The sequence below is a fragment of the Anarhichas minor genome, unplaced genomic scaffold (genome assembly GCF_050575085.1).
Source record: "Anarhichas minor isolate MPS153535 unplaced genomic scaffold, ASM5057508v1 ptg000114l, whole genome shotgun sequence".
NCBI classification, from domain to species: Eukaryota; Metazoa; Chordata; class Actinopteri; order Perciformes; family Anarhichadidae; genus Anarhichas; species Anarhichas minor.
The window spans coordinates 1,149,167-1,172,500 of record NW_027466560.1 but is presented as its reverse complement, the minus strand read 5'-3'; the positions used below and the strand labels follow the sequence as shown (position 1 = coordinate 1,172,500).

The 23,334-nt window shown below is 46.0% G+C and overlaps 1 protein-coding gene across 1 annotated transcript in view; it reads left to right on the top strand.

Moving 5' to 3' along the window:
• cacna1ib (calcium voltage-gated channel subunit alpha1 Ib) overlaps positions 1 to 23,334 on the top strand; it is a 115,671-nt gene that overhangs the window by 56,192 nt on the left and 36,145 nt on the right. Inside the window, exons 8-20 of the mRNA XM_076082962.1 lie at positions 1 to 253; positions 341 to 687; positions 6,767 to 6,918; positions 9,118 to 9,303; positions 10,230 to 10,347; positions 11,244 to 11,399; positions 13,055 to 13,133; positions 14,778 to 14,944; positions 16,972 to 17,042; positions 17,229 to 17,709; positions 18,009 to 18,109; positions 20,128 to 20,251; positions 20,906 to 20,974. The exon at positions 1 to 253 is cut by the window's left edge and continues 87 nt beyond it. Of these exons, the coding sequence (XP_075939077.1) occupies positions 1 to 253; positions 341 to 687; positions 6,767 to 6,918; positions 9,118 to 9,303; positions 10,230 to 10,347; positions 11,244 to 11,399; positions 13,055 to 13,133; positions 14,778 to 14,944; positions 16,972 to 17,042; positions 17,229 to 17,709; positions 18,009 to 18,109; positions 20,128 to 20,251; positions 20,906 to 20,974 (2,304 nt within the window). The remainder of the gene's footprint in view (positions 254 to 340; positions 688 to 6,766; positions 6,919 to 9,117; positions 9,304 to 10,229; positions 10,348 to 11,243; positions 11,400 to 13,054; positions 13,134 to 14,777; positions 14,945 to 16,971; positions 17,043 to 17,228; positions 17,710 to 18,008; positions 18,110 to 20,127; positions 20,252 to 20,905; positions 20,975 to 23,334) is intronic.

Below are 23,334 nucleotides of genomic sequence, written 5' to 3'. Positions count from 1 at the left end.
CAGGAGCAGCGAGCGCGCTGCTCGTCCTCCTCCACCCTGGCCAGTGAACCCGGCGACTGCTACGAGGCGCTCTTCCAGCTCGTCTGCCACATCCTGCGCAAGACCAAGAGGCAAGCGGTCACCCTTTTCAACGCCCTGCGGGGGAAACCCCGCGGCTTCCGGGGCGTCGGGCGCGGCAGAGGAAGAGGGGAGGCGAGGGAGAGGAAGGCCAACGGGCGGGAAGGACGCGAGAGGAGAGCAGCGATGAGGCGCGGTGTGTAACCGTGGAAGTTGACGGTAGTATTCAGATGCATGCGTGAAACACCGACCTGTTTAACACCCTCTGTTTGCATCATTTCAGGTCCACCCTGTCCCCACCGTAATAAACCCGACCACGCCTCACCCGTGGCCCTCAACACCACCGGCGGCTGCCCGCAGTGCGCCACGGCCCTGTCGCTCACCGACGGCGTGGGACCGGCTCGCGGTGCGGGAATAGACGAAGCGGACGAGGGAGCTGTGGAGGAAACGGACAGTAGTAAGGAGGAGAAGGGCCACGCGGGCTGCAGTCCACAGAAGCGATGCAAGGAGCTGTGGCACGGCATAAGGGCGAAGCTGTGGGGAATCGTGGAGAGCAAGTACTTCAACCGAGGCATCATGATCGCCATCCTGATCAACACCATCAGCATGGGCATCGAGCACCACGAGCAGGTACACGCAGCGGCAGCTCTGTTCATGCTTTAAATGCATCAGTTTGGTCTTCATGTCGCACTTCCCCCCCCCACCTTCTGTTATTCTCTCCCTTTCATTCTCTCTCCATCAGGTTAATCAAATGTTTTCAGCACAGAAACCATGACGTACTGAACGGATTCAGTGAATGTATTCTACCAAAGTAACCTGAGAGAATGATCATAAAACAACAATATTTTAAAGATTGTTAGCTGAGATGTGATTGGTTGGCTTATAACCGTGAAACACTAATGCTGGGGTCGGTATTATTGGAGAAACACCGGAGCCAATCGTCACTAAACCTACGGAGAAATTCTCCCAAGTCTGCAACAAAGACATTCCCTCGCTTCAGGCCTCGCTCTGAAGCCACGCCCCCAAAATATAATGATCAACGTAAACGGCAAACATGGCTGTTGTTAGTACAGACAGCTGCCGATGTAGCAGCTTCTGGAGGACTCTGGTGGGGAGCTGTGACGGGCAGAGTGGTGCAGGTAGACAGGTAGGTATGTAGACAGACAGGTAGGTTGTCCATTTAATTAGTCGGAACATTTGATTAATTGATTTCTGTCGGGATGTACAGAAACACATGAAACTAACAGTACATTACCAGCTTTAATTTCCCCACGGCCATCATCTGTCAACAACTCTTTGGACCCACTTTGTGGAAAATAATGAGAACTTTTAGTTGAACGAGTAATCTACGAGTGCTTGGAGGCAGGTTTCATCCATCAGTCACGATGTTAGAATGAATGTTGTATTTGTCGTCTAGTTATTCATCTAACTCGTGTGTGTGTATGTTTTATTGCTATCCAGTTAGCGAGCTCACAATGCACATTTGTGAACGGGGGAATCGATAGCAGTCGGTTCAGTAACACGTGGAGCTGCTCTCTCTATCTGCCGACAGCTATTTCAGAGTGAACGGACAGCCGTGTGTGAATCCACCGTTTCTTCTGGTGTCTCTCTGTCACTCAGTGTCCACACTCCTCCGCAGTGTAAACCTCTCTATATTCTCTCTCTCCAGCACATCCATCTCGCTTTCTCGCACGTCCGTTCCTCCGTCTTCCTCTATGAGGCCTGTATAATGTGATCCCCAGCCAATAGGAAAGACATACCTGCTATAGGTATGTGTTTGATATTGGTAGGTGACATTATCTCACCTTTGGCTCTGATCACACTCGACAAGATCTCCAAGCGATCTTCCAACTTGTGCTTATTTCCCCCCGTTTCCTGTCTCTTTCTGTTTGTGCTTTTCTTTCTCTCAATATTTCTCGCTATACCATCGCCCACATACGCATGCCACCGCCGCAGTGGTGGGTCGTCTCTCATCTCAGGGGCGCTCGCTCTGGTCCTCGTCCACCTGTCCTGCTGCAGCTGTGCTCCCTGCTTCTGTTGCTGTGGGAACAACAGATACCAGCCAAACTCTTCTTACAACGACTTCTTCTGGGCTTCAGTCGGTGTGATTGATAGATATCACAGCCACCGGCAGGAAACTACACATTGTTTGGAAAGTAACTTTATTTCTAAACAAACTAGACGGGTACGTAGACAGGTAGGTAGATAGGTTGGTAGATAGGTAGGTAGATAGGTTGGTAGACAGGTTGGTAGACAGGTAGGTAGACAGGTAGGTAGATAGGTAGGTAGACAGGTAGGTAGACAGGTAGGTAGATAGGTTGGTAGATAGGTAGGTAGATAGGTTGGTAGACAGGTAGGTAGATAGGTAGGTAGATAGGTTGGTAGATAGGTAGGTAGATAGGTTGGTAGACAGGTTGGTAGACAGGTAGGTAGACAGGTAGGTAGATAGGTAGGTAGACAGGTAGGTAGACAGGTAGGTAGATAGGTTGGTAGATAGGTAGGTAGATAGGTTGGTAGACAGGTAGGTAGATAGGTTGGTAGACAGGTAGGTAGATAGGTTGGTAGACAGGTTGGTAGACAGGTTGGTAGACAGGTAGGTAGACAGGTAGGTAGATAGGTTGGTAGACAGGTAGGTAGATAGGTTGGTAGACAGGTAGGTAGATAGGTAGGTAGATAGGTTGGTAGACAGCTTGGTAGACAGGTAGGTAGACAGGTAGGTAGATAGGTTGGTAGACAGGTAGGTAGATAGGTTGGTAGACAGGTAGGTAGATAGGTTGGTAGACAGGTAGGTAGACAGGTAGGTAGATAGGTTGGTAGACAGGTAGGTAGATAGGTTGGTAGACAGGTTGGTAGACAGGTAGGTAGACAGGTAGGTAGATAGGTTGGTAGACAGGTAGGTAGATAGGTTGGTAGACAGGTAGGTAGATAGGTTGGTAGATAGGTAGGTAGACAGGTTGGTAGACAGGTAGGTAGACAGGTTGGTAGACAGGTAGGTAGACAGGTTGGTAGATAGGTTGGTAGACAGGTAGATAGGTAGGTAGGTATGTAGGCTGACACTACTTAAACTACATGATAAGATAGTCTTATTGAAACGATGACAAAGCAAACAACAAACTTTCTCTACATTTTCTCATTTTATGTTTGAATATTGTATTCAATATAAAATACTGAAAACCTCAACAGTTCATTAGTTATTTGGAACATAAATTGTCAAATCAACACGTTCTCACGCCCAACTTGTCAAATACAGACTTCTCAGACGTCGGCGTCTTCTCAGACGTCTCCTAGAAGACACTGATGCTCCAAGTTCCCCTCTATCATCAGTGTGGGACGTGTCATGGACGGGTGTCTCTTCTCATTACATGCAAAGTGTCTTTTTGAAATAAACTGACATCATTACATTAAACGTTTTTAAAAGGGAACGAGCCGCTCTGACAGGTTAACATGTTGTAGACGTTAACAGTCCTTCCATAGAACGGAGATCAAGTCTTAGTCTAGACGAGTTCCATCGGTGCGACTCGTAACGCTGTCGTTTGACATCACAAACAGGATCACAACTCTTGGGTCTTTGTCTTAGAAGACACTCATGACATCGGGGACATTTGTTGCTACAGTGACATCATTATTGAAATACAAGCCCCCCCCCCCCCCCCCCCCCCCCATTGAACAGGATGGATTGCTGGAGTGAGGAGACACTTCAGAGAATTTAACAGCTGTTTGAAAATTAATAATGCAGCGGCGTGATGGGCACTTTGGAGATTTGACAGGGATGGATAGAGATCAGACGACACAGCTGAACGATTGTCTTTCTTTTGCCAAAAATGTCAAGATTAAAACCGAAGGAAATCACCAGATTGATGTCGCGGGAGCAATATTCAAGAACACCCACGTGGCTGTCACATGCAAATCAAGAAACACAGCGTGTTTGGTAATAAAAGCGAAAATTCAAAAATAAAATCATAATTTTGGATTTTGGAGGACAATGAATCAATCCACAGGAAACAGTTGGATGTCTTCTGAAAGCCTGCATGTAAGATGAATGTTGTGAATGAATGCAACCCTCCGACCGTACCGGAGGATCACTGCAGGATCAACAGCCAGCAGGACGAGCCTCAACGAGGCGGCGCTCTGCAGTCAGGCTGCTGGTGGAAACACGAACAGACTCTTATTGAGGACATTCTTCACTCTGCACACCAAACAAATTTGGTTTGTTATGATTTCCATGATCACATTACTGAAACGTATGCATGATACCACAGCTGTGACTTTTCTATACCACAGGAATGTTAGTGTGGGGGGGGGGGGGGGTTGCACTAACGGGGGTCGGACTCGCTGTGCATCTGATGATAAGAGCATCTGACAAGTGGAAAGGCTAACAAAGACAGAGCTAGTGTGGGACCATCACAGGAAGGTCCTGTTTCTACACAAACAACAGAGGGTTCATCATCACCTTTCCCTCAGTGAGCCTTCATGAAGATGATTTAGAGTGTTTTCTGATCCTCTCACTCTGTGCTTCAGGTTGAAGTTTAGGGAACAAAAATGAGGTTCGGAAAGATTACAGTCGTGGTTAAATGGAACCTACATTACCCCGATGTTAGGACACGGACGTGGTGTCAAAGTCAGACACTCTGTAAGACCTGTACCAGTCAACCACGTAGGTAGGTAGACAGGTAGGTGGACAGGTAGACAAGTAACTAAGTAAGATAGACAGGTAGGTAGATAGGAAGGTAGATAGACAGATGGGTAGACAGGTATGTTGGTCATTCCACAAAGCGTTCCTCAGTGTAAACAACCCTCTCTTCTTATTGGGTTCCATACATCAGCTGACCGGCAAACACACGCATGTCTTTAGATCTGATCCCAGGTCTGCAGTAATGAGACTGGACCTCCAGAGGCTGCAGACGCCGTTCGGCTGGTCTGCAGACGGCGACCAGCCGTCACATCGTTACCGACACTGGTGGGCACGCATCATTAGCCTGTCCCCCCCCCCCCACTGCTAAACACTCATTAGTACTGACAAGCACACACACACACACACACACACACACACATATAAATGTACATGCAGTACAAACAGACATGTAAACGCAACAACACACAGCGCTCGTTGATTTCGGGGCAGTGAAATGTCAGATGAGTCATCGCCCGAAGTTACAGAGAAGCTCTGTGGAATAGTGATTGTGCCAAATTTAGCCCTGTGTGTGTGCGTGTGTGTGTGTGTGTGTATGTGTGTGTGTGTGTGTGTGTGTGTGTGTAGTTGTGTGAAGTAAAAAGAAAGAAAGCTTTTGTCCTTCTCCTTGCCCTTTCCACCAATCAATTTGGAGCATTCGATCCGCGGTGAGTAAAATTGCTGATAACTAGACAAAGCCACGAGGAGGCAAAAGAAAGAACGAACCGATAGATAGATGGAGAGAAAGCGAGAGCTCCTTTAGCTTCCACATTTTCTTGCCAGAAATGCGGTTGCTGGTCTGCTGTGGATGTGTGTGTGTGTGTGTGTGTGTGTTGATGTGTGTGTGTGTGTGTGTGTGTATTGATTGACTAGGCCTGCTCGTAGTTTGTGGGTTCATGAGATAATGAGCAAAAGGGACCACTGTGTTCCTGCAGATAATGTCCTCCTCGTGTCCCTTTCTCTTTCATTGCATGTCATCTCTCATATTGTGTAGTTGTCTGCTTCAAAGCATGACGCGGTCTTTTTAATGACACACCTGTTGACTGTGAATTTAGCACCCAACGGAAACCCTGTCAGCATGCTCACTGCACCACTGCAAGCCAGATGTAGCCATGCTACGATGCAACATGTTACCAAGTTAGCTAACTCTATGCACACCAAGCATAGAAGTGGACGTAGTGGTTTTGAAGTGACCATATCTGAGGAGGAGTGACGTAGACACGCCGTATACGTCTCTGATAGAGACCTGTCAATCACCGTGTAGCCCCGCCCTAAAGCATCCCCTGCTTTATGGTCTGTGTGACTCTAAATGGACCATAATGTACTAAATGAACATCATGCTGTATTGAAGAAGACTTGAAACTAGAGATTGAGACCATAAACTCATGTTTACAATGTTTACTGAGGTAATAAATCAAGAGAGAAGTAGAGTCATTTTCTCATAGACTTCTATACAACCAGAGGAGTCGCCCCCTGGTGGACACTAGAGAGAATGCAGCTTTAACACATGAAGCATCAGCTTCACTCTGCAGAACCGGAGGTTGCCGCCTGATGCCAACATGCTAGGGGTGTAACAGTACACAGGAGTCATGGTCAGTACAGTGGGAGATACCCAATGCTTAAGGATCCGTTTCTCTTCAGTCATGTAGAACAGACAGTAGTGTCAACGACGGACAAAGTCCTCCTGCTTGAGACTGAGGTAGTGTGTTAGTAAACTATTTTCATTAGTAAAATAAGGAACATTTCAAACACTTTTGTATTACACTCTATGAACAGTGAAAATACCAAAATACACAAAATAATAAAATATAAAACTGCATTGGGATTAGCACTATACCAATAATACATCATTTTAATAACAATGTGGCTGCTCATCTAGTGCCAGAGTTTGTATTTTGCCAAACTCCCAGAATGCAAGAGAAGGAAACTTTCTTTTTTCTGCTTTAACTCACTTTCTTCTTCCCCTTCCCTTCCCTCTCTTTCGTTTCTCTCGTGTCTCTTCTTTCTCTTCTCTTTTTATCCGTCGCTATGCTGCGTCAGCCGGACGAGCTCACTAATGTTCTGGAGATCTGCAACATCGTCTTCACCAGCATGTTCTCTCTGGAGATGATCCTCAAGCTCACTGCGTTCGGCTCCTTCAGCTACCTGAGAAACCCCTACAACGTGTTCGATGGAATCATTGTCATCATAAGGTAATTATACACGTCCTCAGACCGTAGACCGGCAGGAAAAACGAGGACAAAATATGTTTGTGAAACACTGACTGATGTTATTCAGGTACAGCATAACCTTTTTGTTTTGTTTTTGCCAGGCTGTTCAATTATTCATGTTTTACTTTGTCAAGTTGTCATCTGCATTCTGCGTGATTGAAATGTACCACCTGAATGTATTTGGATGCCGCAGCGTCAGACGGCAGCAGGCGGGTTTTCAGCGTTTTGTTGTCTGCGCCCGGAGCTCCAGGTGAGCGGCTGTGGCTTTGATGTTTCCATCTGGCTGAGCTCCTCTTGTCTGTGATCCCCATTATAACCCGGAGATCAAATACAAATCAAAGCCACTAAAACTGAACGAGATCAAATGTGCAGCCCGTCACAGAAGATGCACGTCGATTGAACATCTCTACATCTGTCTTCTTATCTCTCGCTCCGCCGCCAATTCCCCTCTCTTCATCTATCTGAATGTCCTCGGCTGTTCATAGGCGCCGCTCTTATAAAGTGCCCCCCCCCCCCCATTCAGTCTTCGCCAATGCAGAGCCGATGCTATTTGGATGTGCTCAGGAGAGCCTTTTTGATAGGCACCGCCATTAGAGGACACGTTTCTTGAAAGGATCTGTGTTCATGATGAACACTCAGAGGAAGAGATAGAGCCTCTGTGATCCTTGTTCTGTGGTGATTTGCAGCAGCAAACAGAACAGAGGCCTCACAGTCTGCTAACAAGCAGCGGTCAATACTGAAGCCCCGTTTTCAAAACTCTTCATACGGTCTGCATCGCCAACATGCATCCACTCAAAACACCAAAACACTTCATGCAACATGTCTCAAAATGAGCTCGTTGGACCGAAACACTGGAAATACTTTTAGCTTTGAAGTCTGAATGACTTTTTTCACATAAATCAGTATTTCATTATAGAAGAGGTCCGCTAGTGAAAATAGAAGTGTTCATACAGATGTGAAGAAAACAAAGTGGTTTCGGAACGAGTCAAGTTCTGAAAACCTATTTTGGATTTTTTTCAATGCATTTAGAATTTCAATGCATTTAGAATTTTTGGACTGAGGACTGAGACATCATGCGCTCCTTCTGCACCGGCACCGCTCGAGGACCCCGTACCTACAGAACGCGCTCCAACGCCGCCGGCCCTTCAAAGCGACGGATTGGCCTTCAGATTCTTCCGTCATCGTTGAAAAAAAATGGAAAATATTCAGTGAACGCGAACTCTGGGTTTGAATTTATCGGTGAAGAAAGTCAACGCACACTTTGTGAATAAATAAATGCAGCGGCCCGTCAAGACCAACAGAAGTGTCCGTGTGGAGGGGAGCACGGAGGCAATGACAGACAGCTCGCACCAAATGCATCCTGGTATACGTAGGCACGGCCGGCTTCAATGGGCAGCCACATGATTTATTGTGTGCAATACTTAAGTAAACTCTTAAGTAGACACATTAATCACTTACAGGACGGGATAAACCAATTATAAACCAATTAGTCCTCATGTTTCCCGAGAATGAATTCAGTAATGATGATTCCTTTTTGCATCAGGAGCTAAAGAGCCTCATGATTAACATCTACTCCAATGACTTTACGATATCTATATGACCGTTTATAATAAGCAGCTATTGTGCTGCGAACAATAAACTCAAAATCAAAATGAAATCAGCACGTTTCATTCAAAGGTGAGAGTTTGACGACAGCCCCGTCTGTATTAATTGGGGCTTAATTGCTGAACCAGGAATCCTACCTTCATATTGTTTCCAGCAGCGTGATTATGAGCACGACTGAAGCTTCTCTTTCACTGGATTATCTGATGCTTGAGTTTGTCTTTCTTAAAGTTTATTATGAGGTCAGAGAAGTTTTAATATTTTCTGTGTGTTGGAGGTACTTGTTCTCCAGCTGAGAGAAACCCACTCATTCTTTCTGAAGTTTGAAAACTAATTAATGTTAATACCTCCTGTAAAAAAAACAATGAAAGTCTGATCCCTTCTAGTGGAATTAGGAATTCATATTGGAGGAATCCACACCTCAGAATCCACATCCAGGGCATGAAGCACTGAGTGTTATAAGAATCAAGGCGGATTGTGAGGATGTCAGGATGCTGGATGGCCATGTAGCTCTTTGCTTATTGATTCATCTCTCTTACGTTGCTTGGTTGTCTATGTGTCCCATGTTTCTCTTCTCAGCGTGTGCGAGATCGTCGGCCAGTCCGACGGCGGTTTGTCTGTCCTGAGGACCTTCAGGCTGCTGAGGGTGCTGAAGCTGGTTAGGTTCATGCCAGCTCTGAGGAGACAGCTGGTGGTCCTCATGAAGACCATGGACAATGTGGCCACTTTCTGCATGCTCCTCATGCTCTTCATCTTCATCTTCAGGTAAGCTGATACACGTTCTGCAGATCTTTCTGTCTCCTTGTGATGCCGATCATCATGGAGGGATTACTACCGGGCACAGGTCCAAGGACCCAAAGTCTAAGGGGCCCCCTGGCCTACACCTGCAAAATGTCACGAGCAGAGACACGAACCGACCAGGAAAGAAAAATAACCACAAAGGAACATAAAGGACTAGAAAGAGATCAAGACAACTGCAAATAAATGCAAATCAGCTGCAAAGAGACGCTGTGTTCTGCTCCCATGTAGGAGATGATCCCAGGGGCCCGGTTTTTGGAGGTTTTTGTTCAGGGAGGTGTTTAATTGTTTCATCCTCTTCATGTGCTGGCTCCTCTCTTCTTTTTTTTTTTTGCTCACCTGCTCAACAAGCTGCCATTGAAGAGCAGAAGGTCGCAGTGTTCCACGGCAGCTATTAACCCTGAGCAAAACATAACGAGCAGACACTCGAAGAGCTGGTTAGAATTTAACATGCAGACACTTGAAGAGCTGCAGTAACATAACAAGCGGACATGTCTAAATGCTGAAGCACTGACACTGCAGCACTGACACTGCAGCACTATCACGGCAGCACTCTGAGGGACGAAAAGGTTCTTTCAGTGGAGGATGAATGACTGCAGTCCTCTCTGTCTTTGTTTCCCTCCTTTTCAGGAAGGAATGCACAACGAAATTCTGTTGTAACCCATTTGCAGAAACAGCCACAGAGCTGCGTATACAAGGCAGCGTTTATAAAATATGAACGAGCTGAGCAAAAGAAAAGCCTCCACCATCCGAAGCCTCTCCATGGATAGTTCTATAAAATGGTTTTCATAATCATCACGCTAAACCATTTCATTATCGGTTGGGTGCAGCACATGACACATCAGCGTATACACTATGTTAACATCGTCAGCGGCTCTGCTGTTGTGTTGCAGTATCTTGGGGATGCATATCTTTGGCTGTAAGTTCAGCCTCAAGACGGAGACCGGCGACACGGTGCCAGACAGGAAGAACTTTGACTCGCTGCTCTGGGCCATTGTCACTGTTTTCCAGGTAATGGACACATGACTGTTTGCATGAGAATGCACACAAACACACTGCACACATCTCTGCATATCTGCTCCACCGTATGACCGTATCTCTATATATGCAGATGACTTGCACATATTTCTTAAAGTCACGACAAGGAACTTTCTTTTTGTGTTGATTCTGGCGCCCCCTGTGGATAAAAGCGTTAGTGTTTACATGAGCGCCACCGCTTCATGCCAGTCTTCCTTTCGAGAACCAGGGTCTGACAGTCTGCCCCGCTTAGTCCTGGTTCTGGTTCTCCCGTGCCTCCCTTCCCACCAGCAGGCCTAGCAACACGGCCTGGGCCTCCAGCACTGTGGTGTCGGTGTCGGTCACCAGGAAGCAAGCGGTGATCTTCGGGTCCTGCAGCCGCAGACGAACCGCTGCTGGAGTCTGAACCGAAGGGGTTTCTGGTGCCGCAGGGAATACGATTTAATGACAAGCATGAAGAATATCCAGCATGACGATGTAGAGATAACCACTCTTCAATGCTGATGGTCTTGTTTTCTTATGTAGGTCATATAGTGGCGCCAGTATTACATTCAGTTCAAAGTTCCTTGTTGTCGCTTTAAAATTGGATTCTTCTTTGCAGAAATCTTTTTACACCCTTTAACCTGAAGACCAACTGAAACTTTAATGATGTAAACTTTTGCATCTTGGTTGTGAATCCAATTTTTTTTAGTCCCTGTTATTCTCATCTCCAGACATATTTGAACGCCTTTACACCAACCTGTAATAATCTATGCACAAAACAATATATGAAGAAAACTACGATTATACGGAACTCCTTCTTTAAACGTCAATATGTTGCATCTGTATTAATATTGAGTGAAAGTGTTGAAGTGGTACTTGTGTACTATGTATATGTGTATGTTTCTCAGATTCTGACCCAGGAGGACTGGAACACGGTTTTGTACAATGGAATGGCAGCCACCTCCCCACTAGCTGCTCTGTACTTCGTGGCCCTCATGACCTTTGGAAACTACGTCCTGTTCAACCTGCTGGTTGCCATCTTGGTTGAAGGCTTTCAGGCAGAGGTAAGGGCGCCTCTGGTGGCTTCAAACTGTCGTACGAAAGCTCGTTCTCATAATAAAAGTGACGTCCACATTTGAACGTAGGTGTCGGTGCTTGAGGTGCCCCGGCCAGGTCGGTTAATCGTATTCATTACTAACCTTTTGAAAATGCTATTTTTGTTCAACCCGCATCAGGAGAGGTGACATATTTCAAATGATCTCCGGCATGTTTTGCCCTCTAACAGCAACCGCGGAACCGCAGGAAATCAACAAGCTCTTACTTCACCGTCACTCCAAACAAGTGGCAAGTTCCTGCTATTTTAGAAATGGCCTGTTCATTGCTTTAGAACCGTTCAAACTCTGACAGCTCTTCTATGTTTAGCTCGTCTCAAAGCACCCGCTGCATGAAGTCCTCTGTGGACAGCTGGCGTCCGTCCGTCTGTCTGCGTTTCTCAAAGACGAGACCTTCAGCAGTGACCTTCACAGCTGACATGAGCCCGGCCTCTTGCTCTCAACCGTAATCACAGAGCTGAGCAGACTGACATGCGTTTAGTTACTGAAACATGAGAGGAGGAAGGTGTTTATTCTTGCATTGTGGGAAAAAAGAAATGTCAAGAATGAAGTAAAAATGTCGATAAGGATGTTAAACGTCCATATTAGTACCAGGCACAAGAAAATAAAATGAGATGAATGTTTTTCTATTTTTTTTGTTGCATTTTGAGAATAAAGTCATTATGTTGAGAATAAAATAAAAATATCATTTTGAGAACATGTCGAGATGCACATTGAACTTTTGAGAATAAATCCAACTACTAATGTTAGCACATGTACTGAAACTTATATATATATAATATATATATGTATACCCAGAGCAGAGCAGGTTAAGGCATGTATTCATTATGTTCCTGTAATTCTGTATACAGGGGAATTGAGCAAAGACAGATTTTACAGAGTATAAAATCTATTTAATTCTGTAGAAATGATAATTACAGTATTTGTTACAATTATGATATTTATCTGAGGCAAAACATGACAATGGTGTTTCCAACACACACACGGGGTAATGTCTGCAGCCGTCCATCACTCTGGAACACTCTGGAAGACGACGCCGTCAATCTGCCGTCAACTGTCAAACTCGCAGATGTGTTATTGGAGAAATGACGCTGCGGCTGAGTTACTCATCTGATTCTTTCTTTCACACACGCATCGCAGCGTTACCACATTCACGGCTGGTGTGAGTTGGAGGGGGAACACCGACACAAATCACCAGGCTTTTGATTGATCTAAATACAGCCGTCAGTCCGTCTGCCTTCCATCCTCTCTGCAGGTCTTCTGCTCATCCACACTGTGTCTGCTAGCTGCTCTCTAGGGAGCACTGAGCCAGTTTACTCCACATTTCCCCATCGTGAAGCCCATAAAGGAAATCCCAACTGGACATAACCAACCCTGTGGGGCTGCTGGAGTCGTGCGTTTATAGTTTGAGGGTTTTCACAACCTGATAACCTCAAATACGTCAGTGAGAGTGAGCCGGAGGTCCAGATTCAGATCAGATCTGTGAAATCTGTTACCGTGCTCTTTAGAGCCCCGGGAGCAGGAGCCCGCTGTAGTTCCCTGTTTCCTTTCTTATCTTTCTCTCCCCCATCCGTCCATCCCCCCCCCCCCCCCCCTTCTGTCTCCAGGGTGATGCCAATCGCACTTATTCGGATGACGAATCCAACTTTGACGAGAGCGAGAAACACGACTCCATAAAGTTGTCTGGTGAGGTGATGGCATGTTAGCGGGGGGGAAGAGCATCTTTTATCTTTCATTAGGTTCAGACATGAAAAACAGATTCAGGGGAGGAATTTATTTTGCATTTTGCATTTTTAGAATAAAGTCGCGATGTTGAGAATGAAGTTAAAATGTTGACGATAAAGTTGACACATCACTTTGAGAATAAAGACGAAAATGTTGAGTTTAAACATCAAACTTTTGAGGTTAAATAAAACTTTGACTTTATTCTCGAGAGTTCAACTTAATTCTTGATATTTCAAATGTATTTCTAAAAAGCAAAATTTAATAAAAACATTTTTCTCCTCACACTATAATTACAGTATTTATTTTTTCTTGCTTTAGCCATCAGTGAAAGATAACGTGTGACATAATAAATCCAACGTGATTTTAAAATCAGAATTATATTCGCCAAGCTAATGTACAGCAAAGAGTTCTTTCACAAAAATGAAACATAAATATGTCAGAACCATAAAAAGAGAGACTAAATCATACATAGAATGTGAACATATATGAAGAACATTGATCCGAGAGGAAGTCAAGCAGCTTCAACTTCATCCAACAATTAAAAGCACATTTTGCAAAAGTTAACTTTGTTTTAGGGCGATTAGTCTAAATTGGTGGTTTGAATATTTTTAAAACCAGATCCATGGATTCTGGAACTTTGATTCACCACTAATGAATGCCACAGTTACAATCACAGACTTTCTCATTCATGTCAAAACTGAACAACACGCCCAACAATCTGCCTGCGTCTCACATTTAAGCCGGTAGTCTTTTGTTTTCCACTGAGGGCTTATTCATGAGCTCAACCCCCAAAATACCAAAAAGTATGAATGAGCTGTATCTCTACCCAGAGCTCACGATGAGCCCGTTCAGAGCACTTCAGAGAGGATTAAACAGCAGCTCAGAGGCCGGGGGAGTCTGTGCACTGTAGAATGTGCTGCTGCTGCAGAGGAGGTGAGATCTCTGCAGTGCAGTCAGGAAGCCAAGGATGAAACTCTGCAGTCGGTCCACATATGGACGGTAATACAACTATGTGTTTTAATGTATGCCCTCTTTACACAGCGAGGTTTTACTCTCTCCTTCGCTCTACATTTTTGAAATATATTTTCATCCCTTTTTTATCTTAAGAGGCTTAAGAAGTGAGCCGAGGTTAATATTCCACTTTCTCTCCGTGTAACTTCAGCCATGAGGCGGATCGTGGCATCATCATCCCGACCATTTCAAGGAACACTCTGACGGGAGCCTCAAAGGAGCAGAATGCAAAGCATTGTTTTAAAACTGACTCCAGTCTGACAGCTCTCTGAAGCGCTCTGGAGTTTGTGATTTACACATTTATTTCAAGGATTCAAGGATCATTTATCGTCATTTATGCAACACAGGGATGCACAACCAAATGCAGTTGTTGCCCGTTTGTAACACAACAAGTAGAAGTTCTTCCAAAGCTTGACATTGGTCCTCCAGTTGTCAAATGTCATTCTGGAAATTGTAGGAAATCAAAGCTCGATAGAAAGTGGTTGAGCTGCATGATGGGTCGTTGGGTAGTTGGCAACATGCTTTGGATGGATGGCACACAAAAACAACAAGAGCACTATTTTACCTGCTCTTTTTTTGTTCATCTACCTCCAGACCCACGGATCTGCACGCTGACGCCCAACGGCCACCTGGAGCTGGGGGCCCTTTCGGGGCCCAGGAGTTCCTACTCCTCAGAGAGGCGGAGCTTCACCATAGAGTCCAGGAAGAGCAGCGTGATGAGCCTGGGCAAGGGCAGCCTGGAGAGACGCTCCCTCTCTCTGGTACTCAGCCATACTCGCATCCACGGACATGCACTGTTCTCAAGTCATGTATACTTACATGTAACCATTTTATTCAGTGCTTTATGAATCATGTTCAGCTTTAAAGAGATCCAGACTAAACTGGCATAGGATATAACACACTAGCTAGTATCATGGGTCACCCGGGTGGCTGTCATAGTATTTTGCTAGAGATATTGTTAGCGAGCCAGCTAGCTGTAACTTAGCGACGTTGCATGGATCCGGTGTTGGTTGTTAACGAAACGTTAGCTGATAAAGTAATTTGCAAACAGAAAACTAGTCAATTTGTCAGCCAGATCGGCCCTATAGTCTGGATGAATCAGCTCATAGTATCCGCTCCGGGCCGTATTTAGCTACGTTAGCTACACACTGCAGCTGCCGTACAGCCAGCCTGGTGCTAATCGCTGCACCACGTCGTCAACAACACAACACATTCAGTAGCATACATGTGCGTATGAAGCGGGTTGTAAGAACACACACACACTCGGTGGGAATGCCCCGGTGTCGAGCCCACTGACCCGAAAAACACAAACCTGTCTTCAAGGTTTTGGGCTCAGCATCCAGTTGCCATGGCAGCTGGTATTAATTGACTGTTCCCGCTCTTCTGTTCAACGGCAGAGAAAGTGAGAGAAGTAGAGAGGAGGGAAAGACAGAAGAGAGGGGCTGGCGATGAGAGCCGCGATTGGACGACGGAGGGGAGTGACAAACCAGAGGTTATGATGTTAAACACTGTGGGTGTGGAGCGTCCACTCCACCGTGAAGTCTCCTCCTCTTCCCTCGCAGTTCATTTACATCGGAAGGCACCGGTTACATCACTCGGAGAGAAAGTACTGAGATAATAACCGAGTCGAGGAGAAAGTTCAGTTTTATCTGAAGCTCTGATGAGCGTTTTGGTCCTCTTTGATGAAAATCACAATGTTTAAGTTATGAATCAGCTGCATCTGTCTGTTGGCTGGTTTGTTTGTTTTTATTCAGCCACTGTTGATTGGACTCAGATGGAACTCGGGGCGAGGGATAAATTGCTCCGTTGTGTTGCGGCACAATCAAAATTGCATCAGCGTAACGGGTGTGCTGCTTTGTTCGGGTTACTCGTCCACACGTCTGATGAAATGTAGATAACGATGCTTGAAGAATTGGAAACTTAAAGCTGATGTATTTGCTTAGATATAGAGACTGTTGTGTGACCTAATATGGATTAGACATATTATTAGAAAATAGAGAAATTGGGTAAGGGTTGCACAATGTTCCCTTCACTGCACTTCACTTTATTGACCACGTAACCAATCATTTCTTTTCAGCTCGGCGGCAAAAGTGTAGCGAGACAGAAATCAATAAAATGTGTAACACAATGAGCAAGATTCACCGACTGGAAAGAAAATAGTAACACATTGCATTGATGCAGAGGTGTACTCTACATCTGGAGATAAACTGAACGTCAATGGTTGTATTGAATCAAGTTATCATTGCATTAAACGGTTGCATTTCCTGTCAGAAGAAGTTTCATTTACAGCCCGACTACAGAATGTACAGTACATCACTACCAAGTCTCGTCTCTGGTGTGTCTTATAGAGTGCGGAACAAATAGTCTTGACAGTAATATACACAGCCGCCCTCTTGAGCGATGTCCTGTATGGACAGAGGTGTTGCTTATCAGCTAGCGTGCGTGCTTCACTGCAGTTTCTATAGAGACCGATGCGTCTGGAAAACGGCATCAAACTCCAGCTTTTGACACGTAAGGCTTCCAAGGGTAAAACCCATAATTAGGATCCGTCATGCGGAGAGGGTTAGACATGCGGAACACAAACAGAACCGGTTACGTTCCTCAAAGTGGAACCGGCACTCAGGGGACAGCCGCCTGAGTGCACTGCAGTCTGCTTTGAAAGGCTCAGTTTATGTCATTTGTTTGGTTTTCATAAGAAAACGCACAAAATGTGGAGTAACTTTACAAATCTTTTTTTTACTGGATGCAAACTGATGTTAAACCCTAAACTGCTGTGTGTTTATTCTAGCGCCATGCCCGCAGTCCCAACTACCACAACTGGGGGCGCCCTTTCCTCCCACAGTCCACATGGAGCCGCAGGTACACGATTAGATTTACTTTCAGCAATGATGTGATTCTTAATACCGCCATCAAGCCTTAATCCCCGACATGGAAACATCAAACCTTTGTGCTTTTATTAGCTTCATGACTAAACTCGTAGTATGCAGGAAGTATCGAGTACCTTCTCATGGATACTTGTTCATGAATGTTAAACATGTCGTGCAGGTCTAGCTCCAACAGTCTGGGCCGGAGGAGCTACGGGTTTGGTGGAGCTCCTCTGGTGGGAGGCAGCCTGCGTGTGCACGGCACCCGCTCCCCCTACTCCTACACCTACGCTGCCGAGCAGGAGTCCCTTCTGTCCCACCCGCCCCACTCCCATCACCCTCATCACCCGCCTCCGCCCCCGCTGCTCCTCTCCAGACACTTCGCTGCCAGGAGGGATCGACGGGCTCTTTCCCTGGACCACCCGGAGCTGCTTCGGGCGTCGGGCGGGCAGCCGCCGGGCCCACCCCCAGTCCAACCAGACCCAGGGAGGAGGAGTGGGTCCGGGGCAGGGGGATCCATCACCGGGGGGTCGGGTTTAGGAGCGGACCACCGGGATTGTAACGGCAAGACACCGGGTCCCCACACTCAGCTGATGGCGGAGGTTTTCCCTCAAGTCAACGCACGCAAGGACAGAGCAGACCTCGACGAAGAGACGGATTATGTGAGTGGCACGGACACATGAATGATCATCACCTCTCGAGATGATACGGTGCCATCGTAGTGTGTTATTGCTGTATATTTTATTCTTTATAGCTCCACGGATTGACGAGATGATATTGAAAAACAAAATGAAACATAAATCCTAATCATTGTGGCAGTTGGGGTACAGACGAGGCAGCAGTATTGGTTTACCTAACCTCTTTGCAGTCACTTTATGAGATTCCCAAGCTTGCCTGAAACAAATTCAATAATTTAATAGCCTTTAGATCATCTTCTCATCTCGGTTCCTCTCTCCTCCAGAGTCTGTGCTTCCGCGTCCAGAAGATGATGGAGGTGTACAAGCCGGACTGGTGTGAAACCAGAGAGCAGTGGTCCGTCTACATGTTCTCCCCTCAGAACAAGTGAGTGGAACCGAAGCCTTCTAGAGTTACGCTGTCAAACATTAACTGGGTTAGACTGCTGTCAATCAAACCTGATCAACCACACCCACACAGTGCTGATGGAGCAGGTTAGTGGAGTTTTGGACAGACGGCAACCTCCGGTTCTGCAGAGTGGAGCCGATGCGGAAGTCTCTTAAAAACCTGCATTCTCTCTAGTGTCCACCAGGGGGCGACTCCTCTGGTTGTATAGAAGTCTATGAGAAAATGACTCTACTTCTCTCTTGATTTATTACCTCAGTAAACATTGTAAACATGAGTTTATGGTCTCAATCTATAGTTTCAAGTCTTCTTCAATACAGCATGATGTTCATTTAGTACATTATGGTCCATTTAGAGTCAAACAGACCATAAAGCAGGGGATGCTTTAGGGCGGGGCTACACAGTGATTGACAGGTCGACACCACAGACGTATACGCCGTCTCTACGTCACTCCTCCTCAGTCCAGATATGGTCACTTCCTGTTCCACTTGCCACTATGCCACTTCCAGCTTATTGGGAAGTCTCTCCAATAAAACACGTGATGTGTAAAACACAGTGACCTTTATTTTAAAACCGCTTGACATTGGTCAGTGGGAACTGATCGGAACCAAACATGTGCAACAAAGCAGGAAGCGTCTCTCTGGATGCGTCAGCACTTTAGATATTAGATTCTACCGACTGTGTTTGTTCAGCGCTGACGCGTGGAGAGATGAGTCGACGAGCAAAAGCAAATGTTAGCTAACGTCCCGATAACGTGGATGAACAACGAGCCGCATAACCGAACCATTTGTCTGAAAGCGGCTCGTTGGAGTGATGTCGCTGTGCGTTTCCTCCACGCCGTTTATTTCTTCTTCTTCTTCTTCTCTCTAGACGATGTTATTGACTCCGGGCCCCAAGTTGTGTTTGTCTGTGTCATTACGTTTTCTCCCAGCCTCCCACATGCATCGCTGGTAGAGAGGCCCCTGAAAGCAACATGGAGGAAAGATCACTCAGTCATCCGCTCGCTCACTCACCCGATTCCCTGCGTGCTGATAGCCACTTAAGGGGGAAGCCGGGCCCCAGGGCTGTGTTTTGGCATCCTGGCAGGTGCCATCTGTCAAGCGAGGGCCGTGTGTGTGTGTGTGTGTGTGTGTGTGTGTGTGTGTGTGTGTGTGTGTGTGTGTGTGTGTGTGTGTGTGTGTGTGTGTGTGTGTGTGTGTGTGTGTGTGTGTGTGTGTGTGTGTGTGTGTGTGTGTGTGTGTGTGTGTGTGTGTGTGTGTTCGCTCTGCAGCGTCAGGCCACAGCGGATGACTTTGCATATGTGCACGTGGGAGCGTGTGAGCATATGTGCCGCACTTATGCCTCAGTGTGCTTTTTGCTCTAACAAGTGCGTCCAAGCAGAATTTACAAACAAGCCGACGGCAGAAGTTGTGACTCGGGGATAAAGTGCCGATGCCGCCGGTCACGATCGAAAATGGGGGGGGGGGGGGGTTGCCAGATCTGAATCGATAGTTAAAGTGACAAGGGTTTGCCAGATCTAGAGAAAAAGCATTCAGGTTGGCACATTGATTCTGTTCCCCCCAGAGAGCAGCAGCTGATGTAGCTGCCAGAGGAGATGAGACGTGTGAGGCTGAGCTCTCACTGACTCAACTGGCACACTGCAGGTGCCTGAGGATATTAAAGATTCAGAGTCTCTACAGATGTATGGATACACAGGACATGTACTGTGTGCCGGGTGGTGCTAGAGGGCCCGATCCATCCACAGCACAGATGGTACAGTCCGTTCTGCTGTTAGTGCTGTTAGTCCTGGGCTGGTGAAAGTGATTCTAATGCGTCTCATTGTAAACATACGGAAGCCTTCAGAGAAGTGAGAGAAAAACAAAGAGTCATGAAGTAAACACAGAGTCCTCCTCCTCTGGTCCACCAGAGTCCTCATGATGTGAACTCAGGTGTATTTTGAGGTATCTTAAAGATGATTAAATGGTGTCTTCCTCTTCCTCCCCCTCTTTGTCTCCGCTCAGGTTCAGACTGCTCTGCCAGTCCATCATCGCCCATAAGCTCTTTGACTACGTGGTCCTGTCCTTCATCTTTCTCAACTGCATCACGGTGGCTCTGGAGAGACCCAAGATACTGCAAGGCAGTCTGGTGAGAGCTGTGTTTCCTCCGTACCACTTATCATTCAACTATTGGTCTCACACACAACTTTAAAGAGGATTTAGTTTTGAATTGACAGAAACTTCCTCTTCCACCACATCATATCAAACTGCCTCAAACCAGTTTGATATGAGAAGAGACTCAGTAATGATGATTCTGCTTGTAATAATGTAATAATGACCACTTTCCAACGTGTTTTATTGGAAACATACGGAAGCCCTGAGAGGAGAAGTCTGATTTGAATCCTTTAATGACTGAGGAGACGCTTCTGTCAGTACATCTCTTTATCTGTCAAACCTTTGAGGAATTCTTCTTCTTTTATCATGATTGAGGTTTTGTTGTTGGAGGCTGGAGTCCATCACTTCAGCCCAATGCATGAGCTTTAATGAATCCTACAAATGATTTAGAAACAAGCGATTAATGAGTTGATTAGTGATTCAACCGTCGCTGCTCTGAGCTCTTCTTCAAAGCAGCTCTCTCAAAGATCTAACTGTGATTTAACAGCAAACACAGTGACCAGTGTAGTCCCATGTCCCGCTATGAAGCTTCTGAGTAAACACACGTCCAGCAGTCAATCCCTCTGCTCTTCTTCTCCTCTTTTCTCCGGTCCTTTAAACGCTTTTCATTCCTCTCCTTCGGTTACAGGAAAGGCTGTTTCTCACAGTTTCCAACTACGTCTTTACGGCCATCTTCGTGGCGGAGATGACCGTCAAGGTAAAGCTGTCCTCGTCCTCTCCGGTGTTCTGTTCCCGTCTCCACCTCGTTATTCACCTCCCTCTCATCTTCTGTGCATTCTTTCTTTTCTCACCTCTTCCCGGCTTCGCCTCCTCCTCTCGCTCCTTTTCACTTCTTTCCTCTCCTCATTTCCTAGCTGGCCTTCTCTTCTTCCTTACCTTTCTCTCTCTCTCTTCTTCTTTTCATCTGCAGATTTTATTCTCTCCGTCGTTTCTCTCTTCTCTTGACAATTCTGCGCTTCAATCATTTGCCCGCGTTAGCCATTAGCGATGAGCAGCTAGATAACGGAGTTAATTATAGAAGGCTATCGCTCCTCAGCTGGCCTTCAGCTACTCCTGGACTTCCCATCGATAAACACACACACACACACACACACACACACTCCTTTTAATCCACTAATCTGCTGTCCAGAAGACAGTCCATCATCCGTTATTAGGAGCCTCGTGTCTCCAGGCGTTTTCCGTGCATTGGTAGAAACCCTGTGGTGATTTATGTATGAGCAGGATAGTGAAGCACGGTGATCTGTAGACGCTCTCTCTGGTTCACATGTTTCACAGCACCTTTATTCTAATAATCATGTTTTAACTAGAAGCAGCACATGTGACCTGTGTTCTTGGGAACATGTCCACAGTACGTGTGCTCTGTGTGAATGCATGTTCTAGTGTTTTTAAATAATGTCAGATTTTTATTTTTATTATTACTTCAACAAAACTTGATTAACTGAAGTTATGGACAGTTGAGGTAACGATCTCCTGCAGAGCTTTTGTGTTTTCTCAATTTCTCAACTCTTCTCTCTCGCTGTATCTCTCTCTCTCTCTCTCTCTCTCTCTCTCTCCCCCCCCCCCCCTCCCTGCTGGTTGGTGTAATCTGTTGTTGCAGCCCGGTCAGTCTGATTGCTCTCTGAGGAGCACTAATTAAACAGAGTTTCCTCTCCGACACACACACTTCATCACTGTTTTCATTTCCTGTCGACATGCGCACACACACACACACACACACACACACACACACACACACACATGTGAGCCGTAGTGATCAGTGTAAACAGCGTTACCTGCACGCAGCGAGTTTGACCTTGAACATCAGACTCTAATTAGAAACAGAGAGGTCTTTACACACACACACACACACACACACACACACACACTCAGACGTGATGGTCCACGGTTGACTGGTTCTCGTCACACCGTGTCTGCTGCCTGCTCACTCTGATCCGACCGTCAGGAGGTCTAAACAGGTCTGACAGACTGACTTCTCATGTCAGCAGCCGTTGTGTTGTCGTCTCTGTTTCTGTGCCTGCGCTGTCATCACACCTGATTCATTCATTAGTCAGACACTCGATGCTGAGGGAGGACCTTTAAACGCTGCAACAGCTTCTGAATATGTGTAGCTGAGGTCGTCAGCAGAAAAGTGATGCTTCCATCACAGTTCTTTCTTTTCTTTTTAAAACGGCATCACAGCAGTACCTCAGGAGCTCAGTGAAGCTCTGAGACGTTGAGACTCTCCATGTGTCTCTAGTCCTGTGTTGGCTGGTCAGGACTCCTCCATGAAGACTAACACCGCCTGAGGTCAGGGGTGGACGTCTGCCCCGGTTTAAAAGACGGACTGAGAAATGAATGAATCGTGTTCTTCACTTCTTTAACTTAGAACGCTTGAGTACCCTCTGAAAGATGGAACTCGGATGTACAGCTGCTAGCTGTGATTAACGGTGTAGTTTTGGTGATTATTTAGTCACAACCCTTGTGTCTGATACCGACACACAAGGCACCCTGTATGAGACACACCGAGCTTTCAAGTAAGTGGGAACGATAAGGGATTACGATTCCAGGAGCTGACGAGGGGCGACATAGACCCAAAGCTGCCCCCTAGAAATCGCTCTACATACTAACATTAAAGCACTCACAGCTCTTTGTCAAAGATCTTGGTTAAATATTGAATGAGTCCAAAGTGCTTTGAAGCACGAGACAGAAACATTAAAACCAAAACCATGAGCTTTCCTAACCAAAGTATTGTTGTTGTCCAAAACTAAATGCACACAGGGCATTTGGCAAAACGGATTCACAGTATATAAATGTAATTCCTAGAATAGGGAATCTATCTAATCTGATCCAAGTCAAATTCAACACCAAAGTCATTGTGTATTAAAGCAGCCAGGCTGTCCTGTGTGTTTAGTTATAGGTAGGAAAGGTGTAAACAGTATATAATACACGCATCAGAGATCCATTATGGTCAATTCAACCCTAACCCTCAATCTCAAACATTAGAATCCAAAAAATAACGCTGATGCGACAAGTACAATAATTGCCATGTTTTCTTCTTGGTTACATTGCAAAAGGAGT